Source organism: Scyliorhinus torazame, chromosome 20, assembly GCF_047496885.1.
Source record: "Scyliorhinus torazame isolate Kashiwa2021f chromosome 20, sScyTor2.1, whole genome shotgun sequence".
Taxonomy (NCBI): Eukaryota; Metazoa; Chordata; class Chondrichthyes; order Carcharhiniformes; family Scyliorhinidae; genus Scyliorhinus; species Scyliorhinus torazame.
Window position 1 is genome coordinate 256,951 of NC_092726.1, and position 24,662 is coordinate 281,612.

At 50.4% G+C, this 24,662-nt stretch overlaps 1 protein-coding gene across 4 annotated transcripts in view; it reads right to left on the reverse strand.

Annotated features, from left to right (window-relative positions):
* kansl3 (KAT8 regulatory NSL complex subunit 3) overlaps window positions 1-18,637 on the reverse strand; it is a 78,583-nt gene extending 59,946 nt beyond the window's left edge. For 2 of the 4 annotated variants that reach the window (XM_072485514.1, XM_072485512.1), the window contains exons 1-4: window positions 18,341-18,634; window positions 5,687-5,857; window positions 4,392-4,482; window positions 2,485-2,670 (exon numbers count right to left, since the gene is read on the reverse strand). In XM_072485514.1, the coding sequence (XP_072341615.1) occupies window positions 2,485-2,670; window positions 4,392-4,482; window positions 5,687-5,857; window positions 18,341-18,555 (663 nt within the window). In that variant the 5' untranslated portion in view covers window positions 18,556-18,634. Of the gene's footprint in view, window positions 1-2,484; window positions 2,671-4,391; window positions 4,483-5,686; window positions 5,858-18,340 lie in introns of all 4 variants that reach the window. The other 2 variants (XM_072485513.1, XM_072485515.1) reach the window with 2 other exon arrangements.
* Window positions 18,638-24,662: the final 6,025 nt, after the last annotated feature.

A 24,662-nucleotide genomic window follows, 5' to 3' on the forward strand; every position in this document is an offset into this window, starting at 1 on the left:
CGGGAATTCAGGCACGTATCCAGACACCTTTTAAAGGAGTTGAGGCTTTTCTGCTTCTACCCTTTCAGGCAGAGTTCCAGAGCCCCACTCTCCAGGTGAGAACAAATGTCCTCATCTCTCCTCTATTCCTTCTACCAATCGCTTTAAACCTGTTCCTCTCCCACTGCCCCCTCCCCCCCCCCCCTCCAAACTCTCAGTACCTCCCATTAATTGTGTATCCTTCGCCTTGATTGACCGTCCCAAATGTATCAGCTCACACTTCTCTGGGCTGAATTCCATTTTCCAGAATTTAAAATTAGCAATTGATCCTGCAACAATTGCCACTGATGGAAGCGAGTTCCAAATTTGTACCACCTTTCTTGTGTGAGTTTAACTTCACACTTGAAAGGTCTGTTGTTAATTTTTAAAGTCTACCCCAGTCCTCAATTCCCAACGAGTAGAAATAGTTTCTATTCATTTGTCTGTTCCCATTCAAATCATGAAAAGGATCAATTCACCCATTTACCTTCGAAAGCCAAAGGAAAACAATCCTAGTTTTTTTTGATAATCTTCATTGTCACAAGTAGGCTTACATTAACACTGTAAAAAGTTATGAAAAGCCCCTAGTCGCCACACTTCGGCACCTGTTCGGGTACACAGAGGGAGAATTCAGAATGGCCAATTCACCCAACAGCACGTCTTTCGGGACCTGTGGGAGGAAACCGGAGCACCCGGAGGAAACCCACGCAGACACGGGGAGAACGTGCAGAGTCCGCACAGTGACCCAAGCCGGGAGTCGAACCCGGGACTCTGATGCTGTGAAGCAACAGTGCTAACCACTGTACTAGTTTGTTTGAGGTCTCATAATTTACGCTTAGTGTCCAGTTAAATCTATGATACACCCCTCCCAAGTGCCGATATATCCACGGTATGGCGCCTAGAACTGATCACATCTCTCTCACCAAGCTTCCATCAGACTTTTGATTTCTCATGACATTTTAATAATCCATGTCTCTTTCAACTGTTTCTAGATTTTCACCATCAAGTACTCTGTTATATCGCAGTTCAAAATGGATGGCCTAAAATTTGCTTATCCAGAAATTTATTTGCCACAGTTTTGTGCACTGACAGATTCGATCAATATCAGTTTCAGAGAAGCAGATTTTAAAGCTCCATCAGTAATGGAAGACTGACAACTGAATGTGGGCGCAAATTCAAACCAAGTGCTTAGATTCTGTCAGAAGCACTTTGTAAAGTTATGTCAATGGGTTTCATCCAAAAGTGTAAAGACAGAGAGAGAGAGAGAATGAGAGAGAGACAGAGACAGAGAGAGAGAGAGAGAGACAGAGAAAGAGAGAGAGAGACAGAGAGAGACAGAGAGAGACAGAGAGAGACAGAGAGAGACAGAGAGAGACAGAGAGAGACAGAGAGAGACAGAGACAGGGAGAGACAGAGAGACAGAGAAAGAGAGACAGAAAGAGAGACAGAGAGAGAGAGAGAGACAGAGAGAGAGAGACAGAGAGAGAGACAGAGCGAGAGAGAGAGAGAGAGAGAGAGAGAGAGAGAGGAGAGAGAGAGAGAGAGAGAAAGAGAGAGACAGACAGAGAGAGAGAGTCAGAGAAAGAGAGACAGAGAGAGAGAGAGAGACAGAGAGAGAGAGAGAGACAGAGAGAGAGAGAGAGACAGAGAGACAGAGAGAGAGACACAAAGAGAGAGAGAGAGAGAGAGAGAGAGAGAGAGAGAGACAGAGAGAGACAGAGACAGAGAGAGACAGGGAGAGACAGAGAGAGACAGAGAGAGACAGAGAGAGACAGAGAGAGACAGAGAGAGACAGAGAGAGACAGGGAGAGACAGAGACAGAGAGAGACAGGGAGAGACAGGGAGAGACAGGGAGAGACAGGGAGAGACAGGGAGAGACAGGGAGAGACAGGGAGAGACAGGGAGAGACAGGGAGAGAGAGAGAGAGAGGGCGCAGCAGGCAGAGAGATTGATGGACAGAGGTGGTGGGGCAAGCTGAGAGAGAAAGTTACTCCCCCCATCCCTGCACAGGGGTGGGGGAGGGAAGGAAAGAAGAAGACTCTTTCGGTACTTTGCAGTGCTCATGCATTACCGACCCTCCAAAGGTTCCGCACTGGTGCAGACCCTCGACTTAGCGGCATTCCCTCAGAGTTCAGTGTCAGGAGGTCAGTACTGAGGGAGTGCTACACTGTCTTAGAACGGAAATGTTCCACCGAAATCCTGCTTCTCTTTCACAGCACTGTTGGAAGAAGGGATATTCCTTCCAGTCTCCTGGATAAAATGTTTCTCAGCCAACATGAATAAAACACGATTACCACCATTTTGCTGTTCGATGGAGCTTGTTGTGCTAATTTGCTGCTGCATTGCTCTGCAATAGATTGTATTTCTTTGGCTTTGTAACTTCCTAAGGCGAAGGTGCAGGATTGACGTACATGTCTTTCACCAAGTGAAATACGTTCCCCACTATTAATACAGAATCGCCCATACCTTGCATTTCAGGGTCTGTAGCACGTCTAAGTAGGCTGCCAGCATAGGCAGACTCAGGGTTTCCACCAGAGTTGTGTGCAGCCATTGTGCTAACTTGGTGTCCCAGTTCACGCTGGCGAGGGCCTGTCGAATGCGCCGAGCACACTTGTCCACCGCTATCCTCCGCAGCACTGGTTCATTGCTGGCCTGAATAAAGAACCTTAGATTTACACTGTCCAATCAATGCATCAGAAATCCTCTATGAACAATCCTCCTGCACGTTGCCATCCCCCTCCCTCCCAAACAGGTGAGAGAGGCTTTGACCCCAATTAATTTCCTGTTGGATAACTGGGCTGTGAACAGGAGAAAGAAGCCCGCCTTTATCCACGGCCTACAGCACTGTGGTTAATTGAAGAGTATTGGCATACATTTGTGGTTCTTAAACGCAGTCGGTGACAGTATCCCGCCCATGTTCTTAAGCAAAACCACACTGTTAAAACTGATTTTACCCTCACCATGTTCTCTAATTCAGCTGACTGTTAGAACCATAGAGTTCTATGGGGCAGAAGGAGGCCATCAGCCCATCGGGTTCCACAGACCCTCTGAAAGTGCACTCTACCTGGGCCCAATCTCCCACCCCATCCCCACCTAACTTGCACAGCTTTGGACAGTGGGAGGAAACGGAGCACCCGGAGGAAACACAGACAGACACAGGGAGAATGTGCAGACTCCACCCAGTCATCCGAGGTCAGAATCGAACCCGGATCCCTGGCACTGAGACAGCAGTGCTAACCACTGTACCATAGGTTCCCACGTCATGAACCAGTGCAGATAAATTGATGTCACATGAATAGTTTTCGTTGAGTGGAATGATCAATCAACAAACTATTCAATGATTCTGATTAAACTGGTGATGAATTTTAGTTTTAGCACCATGAGATTATTCTCAGCTTCACCTGACAGGATGTTGCATCTTAGGATTTTAGACAGAATGAAGCTAACTATGGGGAGCTAATCACAGGTAAGGCCTGAAGAGGTCCCTGTTGTAAATTACTGCAAGAGTTTGTAGCCGTCAAGGTTGAATAGGCAGCTCACATTGTTCTGAGCAAAAAGGGGTGGCTGGAATTTGTGTGCAAGGGAGGGAAGTAGAATAGATGTCCTTATGTTAGTTTAGCTCATAGAACGAAGAATCGCCAAAGTGCAGAAGGGGACCATTCCAGAAGGTAAGAAAAGGTGATTGTTACAGAGAGGGGCCAGTGAAGACAAGGACAAGAGTTTAAATGCTGTTGAAACTGTTTCCAGTTCCTAAGAGGAGACCACCATTGGTTTTGAGGAAAATCTAGCAGGAGAAAAGGGCAATGGTGCAGTACCTATGGCTGGGAGAGTGGACATAGTGCAGATCACTGATCCACAATTACATTTTGCGAGTAACAAAACAATAAGTTTGGGAGGGGCAAGCCCCCAGTCCGTCAATCTCGCTGGAGTAGAACACTGCGGATTCTAGGATTCTTACCCATCCAAATAAAAGCAAATATCAATGTATTAACTTGAACAAAAAAGATTTGGGCAGAAAAATGGGGAGACATTAAACATAATCTACTAACAAAGGTGTTTGTTATTTACAGCACGGAAGGAGGCCATTCGGCCCATCGTGTCTGCACCGGCTCCCGAAAGGGCGACCTAGCTAGTCCCATTCCCCAGCCCAATCTCCACCACTCTACCAGGCAGCACTCCCAAACCCCAACAACTCGGAGTAAAGTCGTTTCTCCTCATCTCACTCCTAGATCTCTTGCTGACCATCTTGAAATTGTCACTGACATACCAACTAGTGGAAACAGAATATCCTTCTTTACCCTGTCACAATTTGTGAGTCATTAGGGAATTATAGGGCAAACAGTCACTTGGCTCAGCGATCACATGGCACTCACCCCCTCGTTCGCCAATCTTGCCAATCGGTCCGAATGCAACGCCTTCACGATCTTGTTGAACAGTTTGTTCTGAGCAGCAGTCCACCCCAGCCTGGAGAGATACAGAATGAATGGATCAGACCCACCGGGCAAACAGAATAACAGTGGCCCATGAACACAAAGGACTGAAACCACCTAATTCAGTAGCAATGGAAAGAACTGCCAGAAAGGGAGGAAGCCCTCCAGCCTCTCGCCTATTCTCTCCTGCTGCCAGGGTTCCACTAGTTCATGGGAGCAGGCTGACAGCACAACACGGCAAAGGGCCCTGACAACCAATGGAAGGGAATCTACGGAAGCTCTGGAATTGAAAGTGGCAGTGTCAAAGCAGATGCAGACAGAGAAACTGGCAGACTGGAATACAGTTCTCACAGAAGGTGTCCAAGTCGGGGGGTTTCGTGTAAATTTTGGTCAAAAGTCTAGTCCCCAGAAATGAAGATGGAGAATTCAAGTGAGGAAAGGGAAAAGTATTTATAATCTTTATTAATGTCACAAGTAGGCTTACATTAACACTGTAACGAAGTTACTGTGAAAATCCCCTAGTCGCCACACTCCAGCGCCTGTTCGAGTCCAATTCACCTCAAAAGCACGTCTTTCAAGACTTGTGGGAGGAAACCCACGCAGACACGGGGAGAACGTGCAGATTCCGCACTGTGACCCAAGCCGGGAATCAAACCTGGGTCCCTGGCGCTGTGAGGCAGCAGTGCTAGCCACTGTGCCGCCCTCTCATCTTCTGATCGGGGACTTTGCAGCCCTCGGGACTCAACGCAGAGTAAACACACTTTTATTTTAATATTCCAAACATGCTACAAATCCCCCCCACCCCCTATTCCGTTGTTCTTAAAGTTGCTATTATTTGTTGCTACTGCAGTTCTAACACATTCTCCCTCCCATCAGACCTGACAGGGTCTAAGGACTTGAACACTAACTCTGTTTCTCTCCAATGTTGGCACACCTGCTGTTCTTGTGTCAACATTCCATTTGCTTTTTAGTTCTATTTTACCCCAGTGGTTGGACTCACTCGTGTACTTGTGTGAAAAGAAATTCTGTCGGAATACAAGACAATCTATAAGGCCTGATTGCCAACACATGCAAAGCAAAGGAGTAGAGATTTGACCAGCTTATTTGAAATGCCCAAGCAAGTCTCAGCACACATGGCGTTGTCATAACAAGGCGGCCATCTTTTGATGATGACCCCACATGCTGTACGGGCCCAGGAGCTATTGGCAATGTGTGTGCTCACTGTGGAAGGTACCTACCTGTTAATGTGATCCTCCCAATCATCAGGCGGCAGAGGGGCATCTGCGTCTGTCCTTGCAAAGATGACATGACGCTCACACTCGTTCATCACACTCCGAGCCTTCTGGTTATCATACAGGGGTGTTGGGGTTGGGACCACGGTCTCCACATCTACAGTCACGTCACAATCACTGCAAAACACAGAATCGCATTATTATACAATAATGGTGGCAATCAAAGCAAGGTGAAAAATTCTGGAGCTGCAATAGAACACATTTGGTCAAGGATTCAGCCACTTTTCCTTCAAAGTTGCACAGAATTACGTACAATTCACAGCACAGGGACAGGCCATTTGGCCCATCGGCTGTGTGCTTTTGTTAATGTGCCACTCTTGCCTCCTGTCACCCAATTGGCAGATCTTCCTAATCCTTTATCGCATGTTCTCATTTATGATCCCCTGAATTGTATCATAGAATTTACAGTGCTGAAGGAGGCCATTCGGCCCATCGAGTCTGCACCGGCTCTTTTTTTTTTTGAAAGAGCACCCTACCCAAGCCTCCACCCTATCCCCATAACCCAGGAACCCCACCCAACACTAAGGGCAATTTTGGACACGAAGGGCAATTTAGCATGGCCAATCCACCTAACCTGCACATCTTTGGACTGTGGGAGGAAACCGGAGCACCCGGAGGAAACTCACGCACACGGGGAGGATGTGCCGACTCCCCACAGACAGTGACCCAAGCTGGAATCGAACCTGGGACCCTGGAGCTGTGAAGCAATTGTGCTAACCACCATGCTACCGTGCACCATGCTGTTTGAACCCCCGTGCTCTTCAGTTCCACATTCTCAGCACTCTCTGGTCAGAGTATTTCCAATTCGATTAATTAGGGGATAAAGTGGAGAAGTAGAGTTTAGATAGTGAATGAATTGAAGAACAGGCTCAAAGGGCCATCGGGACTCATGTACACATTTGTAGGTTATCTTATTAGCAATTGTCATCTCCTTTCCATCTGCATAAGATGATGGACGTGCAACAAATCAAATCCATTGGGAATGGGTTCGATTCCTGTGGCACACTCCTGCTCATGGTTGAAGAGACCAATCCGTGAGAGACAGCTTTTGCTCCAAGCGCCATAGAACATTACAGCGCAGTACAGGCCCTTCGGCCCTTGATGTTGCGCCGACCTGTGAAACCACTCTAAAGCCCATCTACACTATTCCCTTATTGTCCATATGTCTATCCAATGACCATCTGAATGCCCTTAGTGTTGGCGAGTCCACTACTGTTGCAGGCAGGGCATTCCACGCCCTTACTACTCTCTGAGTAAAGAACCTATCTCTGACCTATATCTGTCCTATATCTATCTCCCTTCAATTTAAAGCTATGTCCCCTCGTGCTAGGCATCACCATCCGAGGAAAAATGCTCTCACTGTCCACCCTATCTAATCCTCTGATCATCTTGTATGCCTCAATTAAGTCACCTCTTAACCATCTTCTCTCTAGCAAAAACAGCCTCAAGTCTCTCAGCCTTTCCTCATAAGATCTTCCCTCCATACCAGGCAACATTCTGGTAAATCTCCTTTCCAATGCTTCCACATCCTTCCTATAATGCGGCGACCAGAATTGCACGCAATACTCCAAATGCGGCCGCACCAGAGTTTCGTACAGCTGCAACATGACCTCATGGCTCCGAAACTCAATCCCTCTACCAATAAAAGCTAACACACCATACGCCTTCTTGACAACCCTCTCAACCTGGGTGGCAACTTTCAGGGATCTATGTACATGGACACCGAGATCTCTCTGCTCATCCACACTGCCAAGAATCTTACCATTAGCCCAGTACTCTGTCTTCCTGTTATTCCTTCCAAAATGAATCACCTCACACTTTTCTGCATTAAACTCCATTTGCCACCTCTCAGCCCAGCGCTGCTGCTTATCTATGTCCCTCTGTAACTTGTAACATCCTTCCGCACTGTCCACAACTCCACCGACTTTAGTGTCATCTGCAAATTTACTCACCCATCCTTCTACGCCCTCCTCCAGGTCATTTATAAAAATGACAAACAGCAGTGGCCCCAAAACAGATCCTTGTGGTACACCACTAGTAACTGGACTCCAGGCTGAACATTTCCCATCAACCACCACCCTTTGTCTTCTTCCAGCTAGCCAATTTCTGATCCAAACTGCTAAATCACCCTGAATCCCATGCCTCCGTATTTTTTGCAGTAGCCTACCTTGGGGAACCTTATCAAACGCTTTACTGAAATCCATATACACCACATCAACTGCTTTACCCTCCTCCACCTGTTTGGTCACCTTCTCAAACAACTCAATAATGTATGTGGTTTATCAGGTGCCCTTGTGGTTTGTTGTTTTCAGGTTAGTGTTTGTTGCTAAACTGCTGGAGACACTGATTACAGACCAACATATGACCACGGAGAAAGGATTGTCTCTCCCATATCTGTAATTTGTTCTCCCTTACTGTAATCATCAAGAAAGCTCATGGGTGTCACACTCTGCCTGATCACACCTACTCGACCATTCAGCATCTTGAGACTGCTCCACCATTTAATAAGATCACAGTTGATCTCATAGTAACCTCATATCTGCACAGCACCAACTCTCGACAACCTATCACCCCTTTGCTCACCAATAATTTAATTACCTCTTCCTCAAAGACTCTGCTTCCAGAACCTTTTCAGAGTTCCAAAGGCTGACAACCCTCTGTGAAAGAATGCAACCTGATCTCCATTTTAAATGTGCGACCTCTTATTTATTTATTTTTATAAAATGTTTTTATTCAAGATTTTTCCATAATATTTTACAAAGCACTACAATAGAAAATATAATGCAAAGAAGGCAAAACACTGTGCCAACAAAACAATTTAACCCCCTAACCAACTAAGAATTTAATAAACAAAAACAAAGCAAAGTAGGAAATCCGCCCCATACAAACAAAATGAAATCCCCCCCCCCGGGTTGCTGCTGGTGCTGACCTCCACCTAACGTTCCGCGAGAAAGTCAAGGAACGGTTGCCACCGCCTGGAGAACCCTTGCACAGACCCTCGCAAGGCAAACTTGATCTTCTCCAACCTGAGGAACCCCGCCATGTCGTTGACCCAAGCCTCCACGCTTGGGGGCTTCGCGTCCCTCCACATCAACAAGAGCCTTCTCCAGGCTACCAATGAGGCAAAGGCCAGGACTCCGGCCTCTTTTGACTCCTGCGCTCCCGGATCGTCCGATACCCCAAATATCGTTATCCCACAACTCGGTTTCACCCGAGTGTCCAAGACCTTGGACATGGCCTTTGCAAAGCCCTTCCATAATTCCAGAAGTGCCGGGCATGTCCAGACCATATGGACATGGTTTGCTGGGCTCCCTTAACACCTCACGCACCTGTCCTCTACCCCAAAAAACCTACTCATTCTCACCCTTGTCATATGCGCCGTGTGTACCACTTTAAACTGAATCAGGCCAAACCTGGCGCAAGATGGAGGAATTGACCCTGCCCAGGGCATCAGCCTACAGGCCCTCATCCAGCTCCTCCTCCCACTTGCCCTTCAGTTCTTCCACCGAGGCCTCCTCCGCGTCCTGCAGCTCCTGGTATGTGACCGATACTTTGCCATCCCCGACCCACACGCCCGAGACCACCCTCTGTTCTGTATCCTCTGGGCCGGCAGCAGCGGGAATTCCCCCACCTGTTTTATCACAAACGCCCGAACCTGCATGTACCTAAAGGTGTTCCCCGGGGGCAACTCAAATTTCTCCTCCAGCGCCCTCAGACTGGCAGATGTCCCATCGATAAACAAATCCCCCATCCTTCTGATTCCCGCCCTGTGCCAGCTTAGGAACCCACCGTCTATCCTACCTGGAACGAACCTGTGGTTGTTCCGTATCAGGGTCCAAACTGAGGCCCCTACCTGTGCTGTCTCCACTGCCTCCAAATCCCCAGTGTCGCCGCCACCACCGGGCCCGTGGTATACCGTTTCCGCGGAAGCGGCAACGGTGCCGTCACCAGTGCCCCCAAACTAGTATCTGTACAGGACGCAGCCTCCAACCGTTTCCACGCCGCCCCCTCTCCCTCTATTCCCCATTTCCGAATCATCGACACATTCGCTGCCCAGTAATAGCTGCCCAGGTTCGGCAGCGCCAACCCCCCCCCCACTGCGCTCCAAAAACAGTCTCTTAACCCGAGGGGTCTTATTTGCCCACACAAATCCCATAATACTCCTATTTACCCGCTTGAAAAAGGACTTGGGGATGAGGATGGGCAGGTACTGGAAGACGGACAAGAACCTAGGGTGGACTGTCATCTTAACGGACTGCACCCTGCCCGTCAGGGAGAGTGGCAACATGTCCTCCTCCATCTGATCCACCAGCCGCGCTAAGTTGAGCTCTTGGCCACCTGGATGCCCAAGTACCAAAAGCTCCTCTCCACCATCTTGAGCGGTAGCTCTCCCAACCTCTCTTCCTGGCCCCTCGCATGCACCACAAAAAGCTTGCTTTTTCCCACGTTTAGCTTGTACCCCAAAAAGTCTCCAAAATCCCCAAGAACCTGCATGGCCTCCCCCATCCCCTCCACCGGATCCGCAATATACAGAAGCAGGTCATCTGCGTACAGCGAAACACGGTGCTCCCTCCCCCCCCACCCCCCGAACCAACCCCCTCCAGTTTCTGGACTCCCTCGACACCATGGCCAGTGGCTCAATCGCCAAGGCAAACAGCAGGGGGGGGACAAAGGGCACCCCTGCCTTGTGCCACGATATAACCTAAAGTACCCTGACCGCAGCCGGTTCGTCGACACACTCGCTACCGGGGCCTGGTACAACAATTTGACCCAGCCTATGAATTCCACCCCAAATCCAAATCTGCCTAACACCTCACACAGGTACTCCCACTCCACCCGATCGAAGACCTTCTCCGCGTCCATTGCTACTACCACTTCTGCATCCCCACCCTCCGAGGGCATCATGATCACATTCAGGAGCCTCCGCACATTCGTATTCAGCTGTCTGCCCTTCACAAACCCCGTCTGATCCTCATGAATCACTCCCGGGACACAATCCTCAATCCTAGTGGCCAAAATCTTGGCCAACAGCTTGGCATCCACATTAAGGAGTGAAATCGGCCTATAGGAGCCGCATTGCAGCGGGTCCTTATCACGCTTGAGGATAAGCGAGATCAGAGCCTGCGACACCATCGGGGGGAAGGATACCCTTTTCCTTAGCCTCGTTAAAAGTTCTCAACAACAGCGGGCCCAACACCTCCGAGAATTTCCTATAGAACTCAATGTTCCGGCCCCGGGGCCTTGCCCGCCTGCATACTCCCCAACCCCTTAATTAGTTCCTCCATCTCAATCGGGCCCCCAATCACTCTACCTGCCCTTCCTCCACCTTTGGAAACCTCAGTTGGTCCAGGAGCTGCCTCATCCCCTTCCCACTCTCCGGGGGTTCTGACTCATTCAGTTTACCACAAAATCACGTTTATTTTAGCTGGACTCCGCACTGTGTGTCTCCCCCCCCATCTCTAATTCCCCCAATCTCCCCAGCGCCTCCCTCTTCCGCCAGCATTCGACTTGCCTTCTCCCCATACTCATCCACTGCTCCCTGTACCTTCCTCAACTGGGCCTCAGCCTTCCCCGTGGTTAGCAAGTCAAACTCCGTTTGGAGGCTCCGGCGCTCCTTCAGCAGCCCCTCCTCGGGCGATTCCGCGTATCTCCTATCTACCCTCAGTATCTCCCCCACCAATCTCTCCCTCTCCGTCCTCGCCCTCTTTTCCCTGTGGGTCCTGATTGAGATTAACTCCCCCCTGACCACTGCCTTCAACGCCTCCCAGACCACACTCACCGACACCTCCCCATTATCATTGGCCTCCACATATCTTTGGATGCACCTCCCGCCCCGCCCACAGACCTCCTCGTCCACCAGTAGTCCCACGTCCATTCGCCACAGCGGGCGTTGGCCCCTCTCCTCCCCACCCCCAGCTCCACCCAGTGCGGGGCATGGTCCGAGATCGCAATGGCCGAATACTCTGCCCTCTCCACCCTCGAGATCAGCGCCCTGCTTAGCACGGAAAAAATCTATCCGCGAGTAAGCCTGGTGTACATGTGAGGAGGAGGAAAACTCCCTTGTCCTTGGCCTGGCAAATCTCCACTGATCCACTCCCCCCCAATCTGGTCCACGAACCCCCTCAGGACCTTGGCCGCTGCCGGTCGCTTACCCAACCTCGACCTAGACCGGTCCAGAGTCGGGTCCAGGACCGTATTGAAGTGTTGCCATTTTTTGTGCAGCGCCTCGTGCGTTTCCACTCTGACCACCAGGCCCAGAATCTTGTCCTCATTCTCAGAGGCCTTCTGCTGCCCCTCCTTAATCGCCGTCCCCTGCATCTTCTGGGTCTCCACCAACCTTTCGATCGACGCCTTCATAGGGGCCAACATCTCCACCTTCAAGTCAGCAAAGCAGATTCTCAGAAACTCCTGCTGCTCCCGGGACCACTGGGCCCACGCTGCCTGATCACCACCCGCCGCCATCTTGTTTTTTCACGCCCCCTTCTCCTCTCTTCTCTAAAGCCACTTTTTTGACCGCTCTGCTTCTGGTCCACTCCATACAGCGCTGGGGGACCCTCACGGTTTCCTTCCCACACCGGGAATCGTCGTCCAAATGCCGCTGGAGCTCCTTAAAAGGACCCAAAAGTCCGTTATCGGCGGCAGCTGCCTACCGTGCGACCTACCAAGGCATAGCCTCAACCGGAAGACCTCGCGGCCTCTTATTTTTAAACAATGCCCCTAGCTCTGGATTTTCAAAAGAAATCTCCACATTCAAACCGTGTCAAGACCGTTCAGAATCGTGTATGTTTCAATCAAGTCAGCTCTTATTTTCTAAACTCCAGCGATACAAGACTAGCCCGTCCAACCTCTCCTTATTAAGAAAACCCACTCATTTCAGGTATTAGTCCTGCAAACCTTCTCTGAACTGTCTCCACTGATTGTCATGGTGGCGCAGTGGCCCACGGGCGATGTCACCATTTTCCTGTCGGCAACCAGTATTTCCCAGAGTAAGAATCGATATTTAGGGCCTCCATGTCATGCTTGAAAGATTTGTTCAAGAGAAGCTTAGAGTGTCCCACTGGTCACTGACCAAACCGCCTCACCATACAGAAAATACTTTGGTGTGTGTGTCCATCTTCCACTTTGTAATCTTGCCCATGCTTGAAGATTGTCAACATACTTCAGAGTTTTGCCTTTGGGAAGACTGCCGCATGTGTGATATTGGGCTGCAGGGTGGCACAGTGGTTAGCACTGCTGCCTCACAGCTCCAGGGTCCCAGGTTCAGTTCCAGCCTCGAGGTACTGTCTGTATGGAGTTTACACTTTCTCCCCGTGTCTGCATGGGTTTCCTCCCACGGTCCAAAGTGTGCAGATTTGGTGGATTGGCGATGATAAATTGTCCTCAAGTGTCCAAAAGTGTGTGTAGGGTGCTCTTTCCAAGGACCGGTGCAGACTCGATGGGCCAAGTGGCCTCCTTCTGCACTTTAAATTCTGTGATATATGTTCCCGTGAGATACCCAGAGTGCACTGCAGTTGTTGAGCTTCATTTCATGGTAGCTCTCAAGTCCTCCACGTTTCACAGCTATAACAAGGTGCTGAGAACACCACCTCATAAATCACTATCTTGGGCCTACAAGTCAGCTTGATGTCATCCCATATAAGTTCCTAGAGTTGGACAAACGTGAAAACTGCTTTCCTACATCAAGAGTCAATCTGTCTGCCACCGTAGACTCATGGTTCTGGTCTATGCTAGCCGCTTCCAACAGGATTGTTCTTCAGTCTGATCAGGCAGAGATGTGACACCACATGACTATGGTTTTCTTGATACTTAACAGTAAGGGAGGGGGCAGCACCGTACCGCTACCTCACTTCGTCGAGGACCCGGCTTTGATCCCGACCCTGGGTCAGTGCCCGTGTGGAGTTTGCACATTCTCCCCCTGCCTGCATGGGTCTCATCCCCACAACCCAAAGATGTGCAGGGTAGGTGGAATGACCATGCAAAATTACTCCTTAATTGGAAAAAAATAATTGGGTACTCTAAATTCTTTTTAAAAACAGTAAGGAAGATAAAGTTACAGACATGGGAGAATCTTTCCTTTTTTTTGCGGTTGAGTTTTGATAAGAGCGGTTAGCACATCAGCTGAGAGGAATTCTCTGATCATGATGTGCTGCATTTTTGTCTCGGCTTTCAATCTGGCTAGATTGTAGAATTGACGTGACCTGATGTGCAGGTCAGACACATGGAAAAGATGATACTTTGCTACTTGCAATAATATTATATTTATTGTTATGACCATCCCCTGGGCTAGTGCACGGTCAATTCCGGCCCCACTTGACCCAGAGTTGCAACACAATTGAAATGAATTATTCATTCTTTGAAAATACCCGAGGTCTTTGGCTGCCCAATAACTAGTCACCAGGTTTGTAAATGTAAACACAATTAATGTTTTATTAATACCTATCATTAACTAGGCAGCAAATACAACTGGTTAACTATTATCTAATTTCTAAGCCCCCCCTCTTTAACTTGCCCCCCCCTCACACACACACACACACACACACACACACACACACACAACAGACAAACACAAAGGGAAAAAAGTGGTGGAAAGAAAAAATAATATGTAGAGTAAAAGGGTAAAAGTCTGTGTTTCGGATGGACATCTTACAGTTCAATTCTCTCAGATGCCACAAAGTCTGAGTTTTTCTGTTAAAAATTTAAATCTCCAATAGCACAATGCAGTATTTTGCAACCTTTTGAGTTCTTCACTTCCTCTGCTCAACTTAAAGATATGCAATATTCATGGATCAAAAATGATAATAACAAAGTAATAGAAATAGGTAATAAGGGAATTAACAGGAAGGGTCCTTACATTGTGGCCATAAGTTCAGGTCTACCCACAAGCAGATATCTGTGTTTCAGCTCAATGACAGTGAAGGGAAAGTGAGGATCGTCAAGCGTGTGGCTTGGACAGCAGCAACTTGCATGTGATCATGTGTCTGCTGCCCTTGTCCTTCTGGACAGTGGAGGTCACAGGTTTGGAAGGTGCTTTCGAAGGTGTTCGGAAATAGAGATAGTTTTAAGTAAGTTATTTGTATTTTGTGGGTGTTAAGAATAAGATATAGTTTTAGAGGTTAAGTTTAATTTATATTTGTTTCAAAAAAAGGAGGAACTGGGTTTTTGGTTCCACTTTAAAAGATGCCTGCAATTTAATGAGCTTTTACAACTTGAAAACACTATGTTGCTGCCGAGCAACTTAAAAAGTTATTTCCGTTCAGCTGGAACAGCATTCCATAGAAAGTGGCAGAATAGGCAGGACATGAAAAGGGACTGAGAGCAAGTCCCAAACAAAAGAAAACATTTCAAAACCTAGGGAGGGACAGGACAGGACAGGACCCAAGATGACAGCTAAGGCAAGGAAGAAAAAACAGGATCATCAACATATCCTGTTCGGCAAAGTCAAGAGTGAGGAGCAGAGAAAGGTTTTAAGTTTAAAGTGAGACAGCTGCATGAAGTAGACTGAAAGTGGAATAGGCCTGTCCCAGGAGCTAGCCAAAGCTCCGTAACTCTTCGTCTCAGCCCTGTGGAACAGTGTTCTGTTGCAACTGCTGAATAACTGAATGTGTGGAAGGAACATAGGAATTAGGAACAGAAGTCGGCAATTCAGCCCGTCGAGTCTCCCCCGCCATTCAATCAGATCCTGGCTGATCTCTTCCTGATCTCAAATCCACCTCCCTGCCTGTTTCCCATATCCCTTTAACCCCTTTTTAAAATCAGAAACATATCTATCAGCTTCTTGAAACCATTTAATGATTCATAACGAAGGCGAAGCTTGAATGCACACGACAATCCAAGGAGAAGAATATTGGAAGGAGGGAGTCTGAGAGAAAGCATTGCTTGGGTAAAGATTCCAAAGTGAGTACTTTGAGCATTGAGATGACAGACTTCCAAATAAGGCCAGTTGTGTAATACACCGCAGCCCCCTCCTTCACTGCCTCAATATCTATGAAATTAGAAATGGATTGGATTGGATTTGTTTATTGTCACGTGTACCGAAGTACAGTGAAATGTATTTTTCTGCGAGCAGCTCAACAGATCATTAAGTACATGAGAAGAAAAGGGAATAAAAGAAAATAAATAGGGCAACACAACATATACAATGTAACTACATAAGCACTGGCATCGGATGAAGCTACAGGGTGTAGTGTTAATGAAATCAGTCCATAAGAGGGTCATTTAGGAGTCTGGTGACAGTGGGGAAGCTGTTTTTGAGTCTGTTCGTGCGTGTTCTCAGACTTCTGTATCACCTGCCCGATGGAAGAAGTTGGAAGAGTGAGTAAGCCGGGTGGGAGGGGTCGTTGATTATGCTGCCCGCTTTCCTCAGGCAGCGGGAGGTGTAGATGGAGTCAATGGATGGGCGGCAGGTTCGTGTGATGGACCGGGCAGTGTTCACGACTCTCTGAAGTTTCTTGCGGTCCTGGGCCAAGCAGTTGCCACACCAGGCTGTGATGCAGCCTGATAGGATGCTTTCTATGGTGCATCTGCAAAGGTTGGTAAGAGTCAATGTGGACATGCCGAATTTCCTTAGTTTCCTCAGGAAGTATAGGCGCTGTTGTGCTTTCTTGGTGGTAGCGTCGACGTGGGTGGACCAGGACAGATTTTTGGAGATGTGCACCCCTAGGAATTTGAAACTGCTAACCATCTCCACTTCGGCCCCATTGATGCTGACAGGGGTGTGTACAGTACTTTGCTTCCTGAAGTCAATTACCAGCTCTTTAGTTTTGCTGGCATTGAGGGAGAGATTGTTGTCGCTACACCACTCCACTAGGTTCTCTATCTCCCTCCTGTTTTCGGACTGGGACTCATCGTTATTCGAGATCCGGCCCACTATGGTTGTATCGTCAGCAAACTTGTAGATGGAGTTGGAACCAAGTTTTGCCACGCAATCGTGTGTGTACAGGGAGTAGAGTAGGGGGCTAAGTACGCAGCCTTGCGGGGCGCCGGTGTTGAGGACTATTGTGGAGGAGGTGTTGTTGTTCATTCTTACTGATTGTGGTCTGTTGGTCAGAAAGTCGAGGATCCAGTTGCAGAGTGAGGAGCCAAGTCCTAGGTTTTGGAGCTTTGATATAAGCTTGGCTGGGATTATGGTGTTGAAGGCGGAGCTGTAGTCAATAAATAGGAGTCTGATGGAGGAGTCCTTGTTGTGGAGATGCTCTGGGGAGGAGTGTAGGGCCAGGGAAATGGCACAATACTCGCCAAGATTAACTTAGAATCACAGAATCCCTACAGTACAAAGGAGGCCATTCAGCCCATCAAGTCTCCTAAAGAACACTAGGCCCACTCCCCTACCTAACTCCGGGCAGTTTAGCACGGCCAGCCCACCGAGCCTGCACTGACCCCGGAGAGGAACCCCGGGGAGAGCGGGAACCCGGGCCCCTGGCACCGGGAGCGGGCCCCTGGCACCGGGAGAGAGCCCCTGGCACCGTGCGCGGGCCCCTGGCACCGTGCGCGGCCCCCTGGCACCGTGCGCGGCCCCCTGGCACCGGGAGCGGGTCCCTGGCACCGGGAGCGGGCCCCTGGCACCGTGCGCCGGCCCCTGGCACCGGGAGCCGGCCCCTGGCACCGTGCGCGGCCCCCTGGCACCGTGCGCGGCCCCCTGGCACCGGGAGCGGGTCCCTGGCACCGGGAGCGGGCCCCTGGCACCGGGAGCCGGCCCCTGGCACCGGGAGAGAGCCCCTGGCACCGGGAGCGGCCCCTGGCACCGGGCGCGGCCCCTGGCACCGGGAGAGAGCCCCTGGCACCGGGAGCGGGCCCCTGGCACCGGGAGCCGGCCCCTGACACCGGGAGAGAGCCCCTGGCACCGGGAGCCGGCCCCTGGCACCGGGAGCGGGCCCCTGGCACCGGGCGCGGCCCCTGGCACCGGGAGAGAGCCCCTGGCACCGGGAGCCGGCCCCTGGCACCGGGAGCGGGCCCCTGGCACCGGGAGCCGGCCCCTGACACCGGGAGAGAGCCCCTGGCACCGGGAGCCGGCCCCTGGCACCGGGAGCGGGCCCCTGGCACCGGGAGAGAGCCCCTGGCACCGGGAGCCGGCCCCTGGCACCGGGAGCGGGCCCCTGGCACCGGGAGCCGGCCCCTGACACCGGGAGAGAGCCCCTGGCACCGGGAGCCGGCCCCTGGCACCGGGAGCGGGCCCCTGACACCGGGAGCGGGCCCCTGGCACCGGGAGCGGGCCCCTGGCACCGGGAGCCGGCCCCTGACACCGGGAGAGAGCCCCTGGCACCGGGAGAGAGCCCCTGGCACCGGGAGAGAGCCCCTGGCACCGGGAGCCGGCCCCTGGCACCGGGAGCGGGCCCCTGACACCGGGAGCGGGCCCCTGACACCGGGAGCGGGCCCCTGGCACCGGGAGCCGGCCCCTGGCACCGGGAGAGAGCCCCTGGCACCGGGAGCGAGCCCCTGGCACCGGGAGCGGGCCCCTGACACCGGGAGCGGGCCCCTGGCACCGGGAGCCGGCCCCTGACACCGGGAGAGAGCCCCTGGCACCGGGAGAGAGCCCCTGACACCGGGAGAGAGCCCCTGACACCGGCCCCCTGGGCCCCGGGCCCCGTGCGCGGCCCCCCTCACCTGCTGCTGTCCTGGTGCCTCCGCGGGGTGACGAAGAGCAGGCGGGCCGGCCTGGAGCTGCTGGCCTCGGGGTGGGCGCTCCAGGGTTTGGCGTAGCTGTGATCCAGGAAAACCAGGTCCAGCTCCCGCTCGTGGGCCGACAGCTGCAGCAGGAGGGAGGCGCCCATCCGCCGGGCGGAGCTCTGCAGGTCCCGCTCGCTGCCCCGGCAGCACATTCGAGCCCGAAAGCCGGCGGCCCGGACCGCTACCCTTCCGCGGCCGACCCCGAACTCAGGCCTCGGCGTCAAGCCGGGAGCGCAACGCGCGGCGGCCTCCGCGGACAGCGCCACCGGGCGGCCCTCCACAAACAGTGTCGGCCACCCGGAGGCCTCAGCAAACAGCGCCACCCGGAGGCCTCCACGGACACCGCCACCCGGAGGCCTCAGCAAACAGCGACGCCCGGCGACCTCCACAAACAGCGCCACACGGCTGCCGTTCGCAGCGCCACACGGCGACCTCCACATACAGCGCCACACGGCTGCCGTTCGCAGCGCCACACGGCGACCTCCACATACAGCGCCACACGGCTGCCGTTCGCAGCGCCACCCGGCGGCCTCCATATACAGCGCCACCCGGCCACCTCCACAAGCAGCGCCACCAACGGCCGCTCGCAGAGCTACCACCCTGCCACCTCCACAAACAGCGCCACCCGGCGACTTCCACAAACAGTGCCACCCGACGATCTCCACGGACAACGCCACCCGGCGGCCTCCGCAACCACACCGGGCGACCTCCGCAAACTGCGCCACCAACGGCTGCTCGCAGGGCTACCACACGGCGACCTCCACAAACAGCGCCACCCGGCCACCTCCTCGGACAGCGCCACACGGCGACCTCCACAACTAGGGCCACCAACGGCCGCTCGCAGGGCTACCACCCGGCGACCTCCACAAGCAGCGCCACCCGGCGACCTCCACAAACAGTGCCGCCCGGCCACCTCCATGGACAGCGCTACCGGGCGACCTCCAGAAACAGCGCCACACGGCGACCGTTCGCAGTGTCACACGGCGATCTCCACAAACAGCGCCATCAACGGCCGCTCGCAGGGCTACCACCCGGCGACCTCGACAAACAGCGCCACCCGGCGTTCTCCATGTACAGCGCCACCCGGTGACCTTCACATACAGCGCCTCCCGGCGACCTCCCCATACAGCGCCACCCAACGTCCTCCACGTTCAGCGCCACCCGGCGACCTCCACAAACAGCAGCACCGGGCGACCTCCACGTACAGTGCCACCCGGCGGCCTTAGCATACAGCGCCACCGGCGACCTCCGGAAACAGCGCCACCAACGTCCGCTTGCAGGGCTACCACCCAGCGTCCACTACGTACAGCGCCACCCGCCGTCCTCTATGTTCATCGCCGCCCGGCGGCCTCCGCAGACAGCGCCACCCGGCGACCTCCACTCGCACAAGCTTGTTGCTGCACTGCAGAAGCAGCGGGCGGGATTCTGCCACTCCGCCCGTCCGCGGATAAAGGTCCAGTAAGAAGTCTCGCAATACCAGGTTAAAGTCCAACAGCTTCGCCTGCTGAAGGAGCGACGCTCGGAAAGCGGGGTTGAGGGAAATCTCACCCTGCCCAGCGCCCACACCATAGAACAGTGCAGAAGGCCATTCAGCCCATCGAGTCTGCACCGACCCACTTAAGCCCTCACTTCCACCCTATCCCCGTAACCCAATTACCCCTCCTAAGCTTTTTTTTGTCACAAAGGGCAATTTATCATGGCCAATCCACCCTAACCTGCACGTCTTTGGACTGTGGGATGCACACACTGCGGCACATCAGGGAGGGGGAACATTACCTGGACGCTTTGTTTCAGGAGGCAGTCACACCCGGTAGAATAAGTTCTGTTAATTCGGACAGTGGTCAGGGACAGAGTGGTGTGACTGCAAGGGAGGCAGGTAGGGGGATCCTGAGTTTAGGAGTTGAGGAGCCTCAGCCCTTGACCAACAGGTATGAGGTACTTGCTCCCTGTGTGGATGAGGAAGAGGGCTGTAGGGAGGATGCGTTGACTGACCACTGCACCGTGGTACAGGAAGCCATTCAAGAGGGGGGGGGGGAAGCAAAAAGACAAGTGGTAGTTGTAGGGGATTCTATAATTAGGGGGATTGATGGCATCCTTTGTAAGCCAGATCGAGAGTCCCGCATGGTATGTTGCCTGCCCGGTGCCAGGATGAGGGACATCTCTGATCGGCTTGAAAGGATTTTGGAGAGGGAGGGGGAGGATCCAGTTGTGGTCCACGTTGGGACTAACAACATAGGTAAGACTAGGAAAGAGGACCTGTTTGGGGATTATCAAACACTAGGGACTAAATTAAAGAGCAGGTCCTCCAGGGTTATAATCTCTGGATTACTACCCGAGCCACGTGCCAATTGGCATAGGGTTGAGAAAATTAGAGAAGTTAGCATGTGGCTAAAGGAGTGGTGCAGGAAAGAGGGATTCCATTTCATGGGGCATTGGCATCAGTACTGGGGCAGGAGGGACCTGTACAGTTGGGACGGTCTTCACCTGAACCATTCTGGGACCAGTGTTCTAGCGAATAGGATAAATAGGTTGGTCACAAGGATTTTAAACTAGTAAGTTGGGGGGAAGGGAAGTGTAAAGCTATGGACAGTATAATGGTTAATGGAGATCAAGGCAGCAGGTTACGTGACAGGCTATTATGTAGAGATATGGGTTCAAAGACAACGAAAATTAGGAGAAAGGGTAAAAGGAAAAATAATTTGCGAGAAGTTACTGATCAAGGTGTTAGGATTCATAACAAAGACATAAAAAACAGCATAAGTGTACTTTACCTGAATGCTCGTAGTATACAAAATAAGGTAAATGAGTTGATGGCGCAAATCATCGTGAATGACTATGATTTAGTGGCCATTACTGAAACATGGTTAAAAGATGGTCACGACTGGGAGTTAAATATCCACGGGTATCAGACTATACAAAAGGATAGAATGGACGGTAAGGGCGGTGGTGTAGCTTTGTTGTTTAAGAATGGCATCCGGGCAATAGTAAGGGATGATATTGGTGCTATGGAGGACAAGGTTGAATGAATTTGGGTGGAAATCAGGAATAGTAAGGCGAAAACTGTGAAGCAAAGGTGCTAACCACGGTGCTACCACACCTTGCAGTTTCTTTCTTTAGTTCATGCAGTGCACCTGTGACACCATTGGCCTTCTGAATATCTTTTGCATATGGGCAGTCATTTCTATGCCCTGAGAAATTTCTGGAGCCTTCTAAAAGTGTGGCTTCTCCCAGCAAACGCTGCTGAATGCTGATCTCGTAAATGGCACAAACCCTTCTTCCCCGAAGCATGTCTTCCATAAATGCCCCAAACTCGCAATGTTGAGAGTTGGTTTAATTCAACAACAAAGTTAGCTACAGGCTATCCTGTCTTCTGAAAATGATTTTGAAACGTTGTACAATTACTGAGGGCTTAGGATTGTGGTGATTCTGAAAGTGTGTAACTAAATCTGCAAATGAAATGCCCTCTGGTTTCCATGGTGCAGTTTAATTTCTCACTAGCTTGTAAGTCATCGCCCCACACTCAGGAATTGAGAGCTTTCTAGTCTTGTCTGCGATCCCACTTGCCAAGGAAAGGTGTTCCAACATTTCCACATATTCAGTAGAGTTCCCATCCTCTTCCTCACTCATTGATAGCCCCAAACATAGATACGGTGCTGCTAACTTGTCTTGTCGGTAATCTTAGCAAGATGTGTTGTGCGTGCTGAAACTCAAATTTTGTTTTCTCGCAGCCAAAAAGATGTGGTGACTTGACTACAAAAAGGTAATCGAAACGCGCTGTTAATAAATAGTTCATCTTCTTTAATACATAAAAATAAAATATAGTACGGACTCAAAAACGAGAGCAGCCAGCTAAACATTGAAATAACAGCAACAGGGGCGGCACGGTGACACAGTGGTTAGCACTGCTGCTTCACGGCACCAAGGATCTTTCTTTGATCTCGGCCCCAGATCACTGTCCGTGTGGTTTATACATTCTCCCAGTGTCTACGTGGGTCTCACCCCCACAACCCAAAGATGTGCCTGGTAGGTGAATTGGCAACACTAAATTGCCCCTTAATTGAAAATAAAATTGGGTACTCTGAATTTAGATAAAAATAACAGTAACAGAATAGAAATAAAACTAGCAAATTAAATATGGATATACGCAAGTGACAACTAATGACGTCACTTACTGATGACATCAGCAATGGATTTAAATAAGATACACAACAGTAACTCTGTAACACACACTTTAGGTCTTTTATTTGCTAATCTTTGCTATTACAAACGCTATCCACTCCATGAATCTCCCCACAGGCCTTTGTTGTTTAGGGTAATCCACAATTCGGTTATTCAAAGCAACTGGTGGGTGGGAGAGCTAGAGAGAACCCATTTCCTCTGGGGGCAGGAATCTAGTACAAAGTGACATAGCCTTAAACTTAGAACTGGACCATTCAGGGGCGATGTCACAAAGTACTGCCTCACACCAAGGGTAGTAGAAACCCATTACTCTTCCCAAAAAAATCAAGTGCGGTTGAGTCAATTGAGAATTTTAAAACTGAGCTTGATGAATTTTTATTCCGCCATGATGTTCTGCAATCAAATCAGGTAAAATTGAGTTAAAGAACAGATCTCGTTATAATCTTACTGAATGAAAAACAGGCTTATTACCTACCATTTATGGCTCTATTTGACATGTTCTTAAAACAGCCTGCATGTAGATGTGGAGTCTGTTGTAGTGGAACAGGAGTAAAAGGCAAATCAGGCCGAGTGTCGAACAAATACACAACGATGGAGAAGGACGATGGATGAACATTTGTATGGCCTCCCCCAGGACGTGCCTGCTTTAAATTTCCCTTGGTGGGGACATATTCCCTCTTCTAATAACCCTCTCAAAAGACATTTCTCCCCCTTTATTCCTCTCCTCAATCTTCAATCCATGCCCGTTACTGATTCACCAGCAAGTGAGAAAAATATTTCACTTCTTAGCTCTTGATTTAATCATCAGTGTCGAAAGAGTAAAGTATATTTTTATTGCTCCGTGATTAATTTTCCCTTTGTGATTCTAATTCTCTCCATGCAAACAGTTGCCCAAAGTATAAAAATTCACCATCACGCCCTCATTTTCGTAGTTGATAGCTCCGTAATTCAAACCCCAAATCCTACCTTGCTTTTTTAACACCATTAAAATTACAAGGATCTCCATTCTGTTGCTATATCTCCACTGCATTTGTCACCTGCCCGTTCACACCACTTACCTCCATTAGTATTCTGTGATGGATTTTCCCAGGATCATCCAGGAACCGGTGTCCTTGGTCCCAGAGATTTTGTAACAAGTTTTATCTTTTTCATTTCTCTACAGTGCAGAGGTGTGGATGACACATAGGCACCCAAAGCATTTAGTTGAAGCCAGATACCAGTCTAATGTTTGGGAGGCGTCATTAATGAACGATGGGAACGGCCTATCTTTCGATTGCTCTTTTCATGATTTGAGTATGTTACAAAGCGCTTTTTGCCGATGAAACACTTTCTGAAGTGTAGTCGCATTTGCAATGTAGGAACACAGCAACCAATTGATTCCACAAAAAAATAGAGATGACTGGCAGATATGTAGGAATAAGCATCTGCCAGAATTCCATCAATGCCATTGGATCATTTAGATTCATTCACGCACACAGTCTCAGCTTTACACCTCAACTGAAGGATATCTTTTCTGAATGTGCAGAGATCCTTTTGTACTGAGGGCCTCAGTACTGCCCTGGGAGTATCAATCAGGATTATGTGCTCAGCTCACTGGAGTGAGACTAGAACCCTCAATCTTTTGACTGAGGCAAAACCATTTTTCCTTAAAATGGAGCAGAGCCAAAACACAACGATGATTCTATATTTCAGATAAACAGTTATAGGAGTGATAATGCCCGGCTTCTGTGCATCTTGCAGCTCAAACAAAAATTTAATGGGAAGTTCAAACACCGTCACAATGCTCTCAAGTCAAAGCCACTTAAGATTGGAGTAGAAATGGCCACCTCAGTGCATCACAAAAAGATCCCAGAATATGTAAAGCTTCAAAAAAATGTGAAGCTTAAAAGTCAAGAGACCAGAAACGAAACACACCAAAGAAACTGAGTGGATCGAAGTGCAACCAAGACTAAAATGAGGAATATGCCAAACCTTTGTCATCAATGTATAAACAAGTGTGAAAGGTTTTGCTGAGAACATGGGTGAAGCAGCTGGGGGGGATGCTGTGTTTATTACTCCCATGCACAGCTGACCTGTAAGC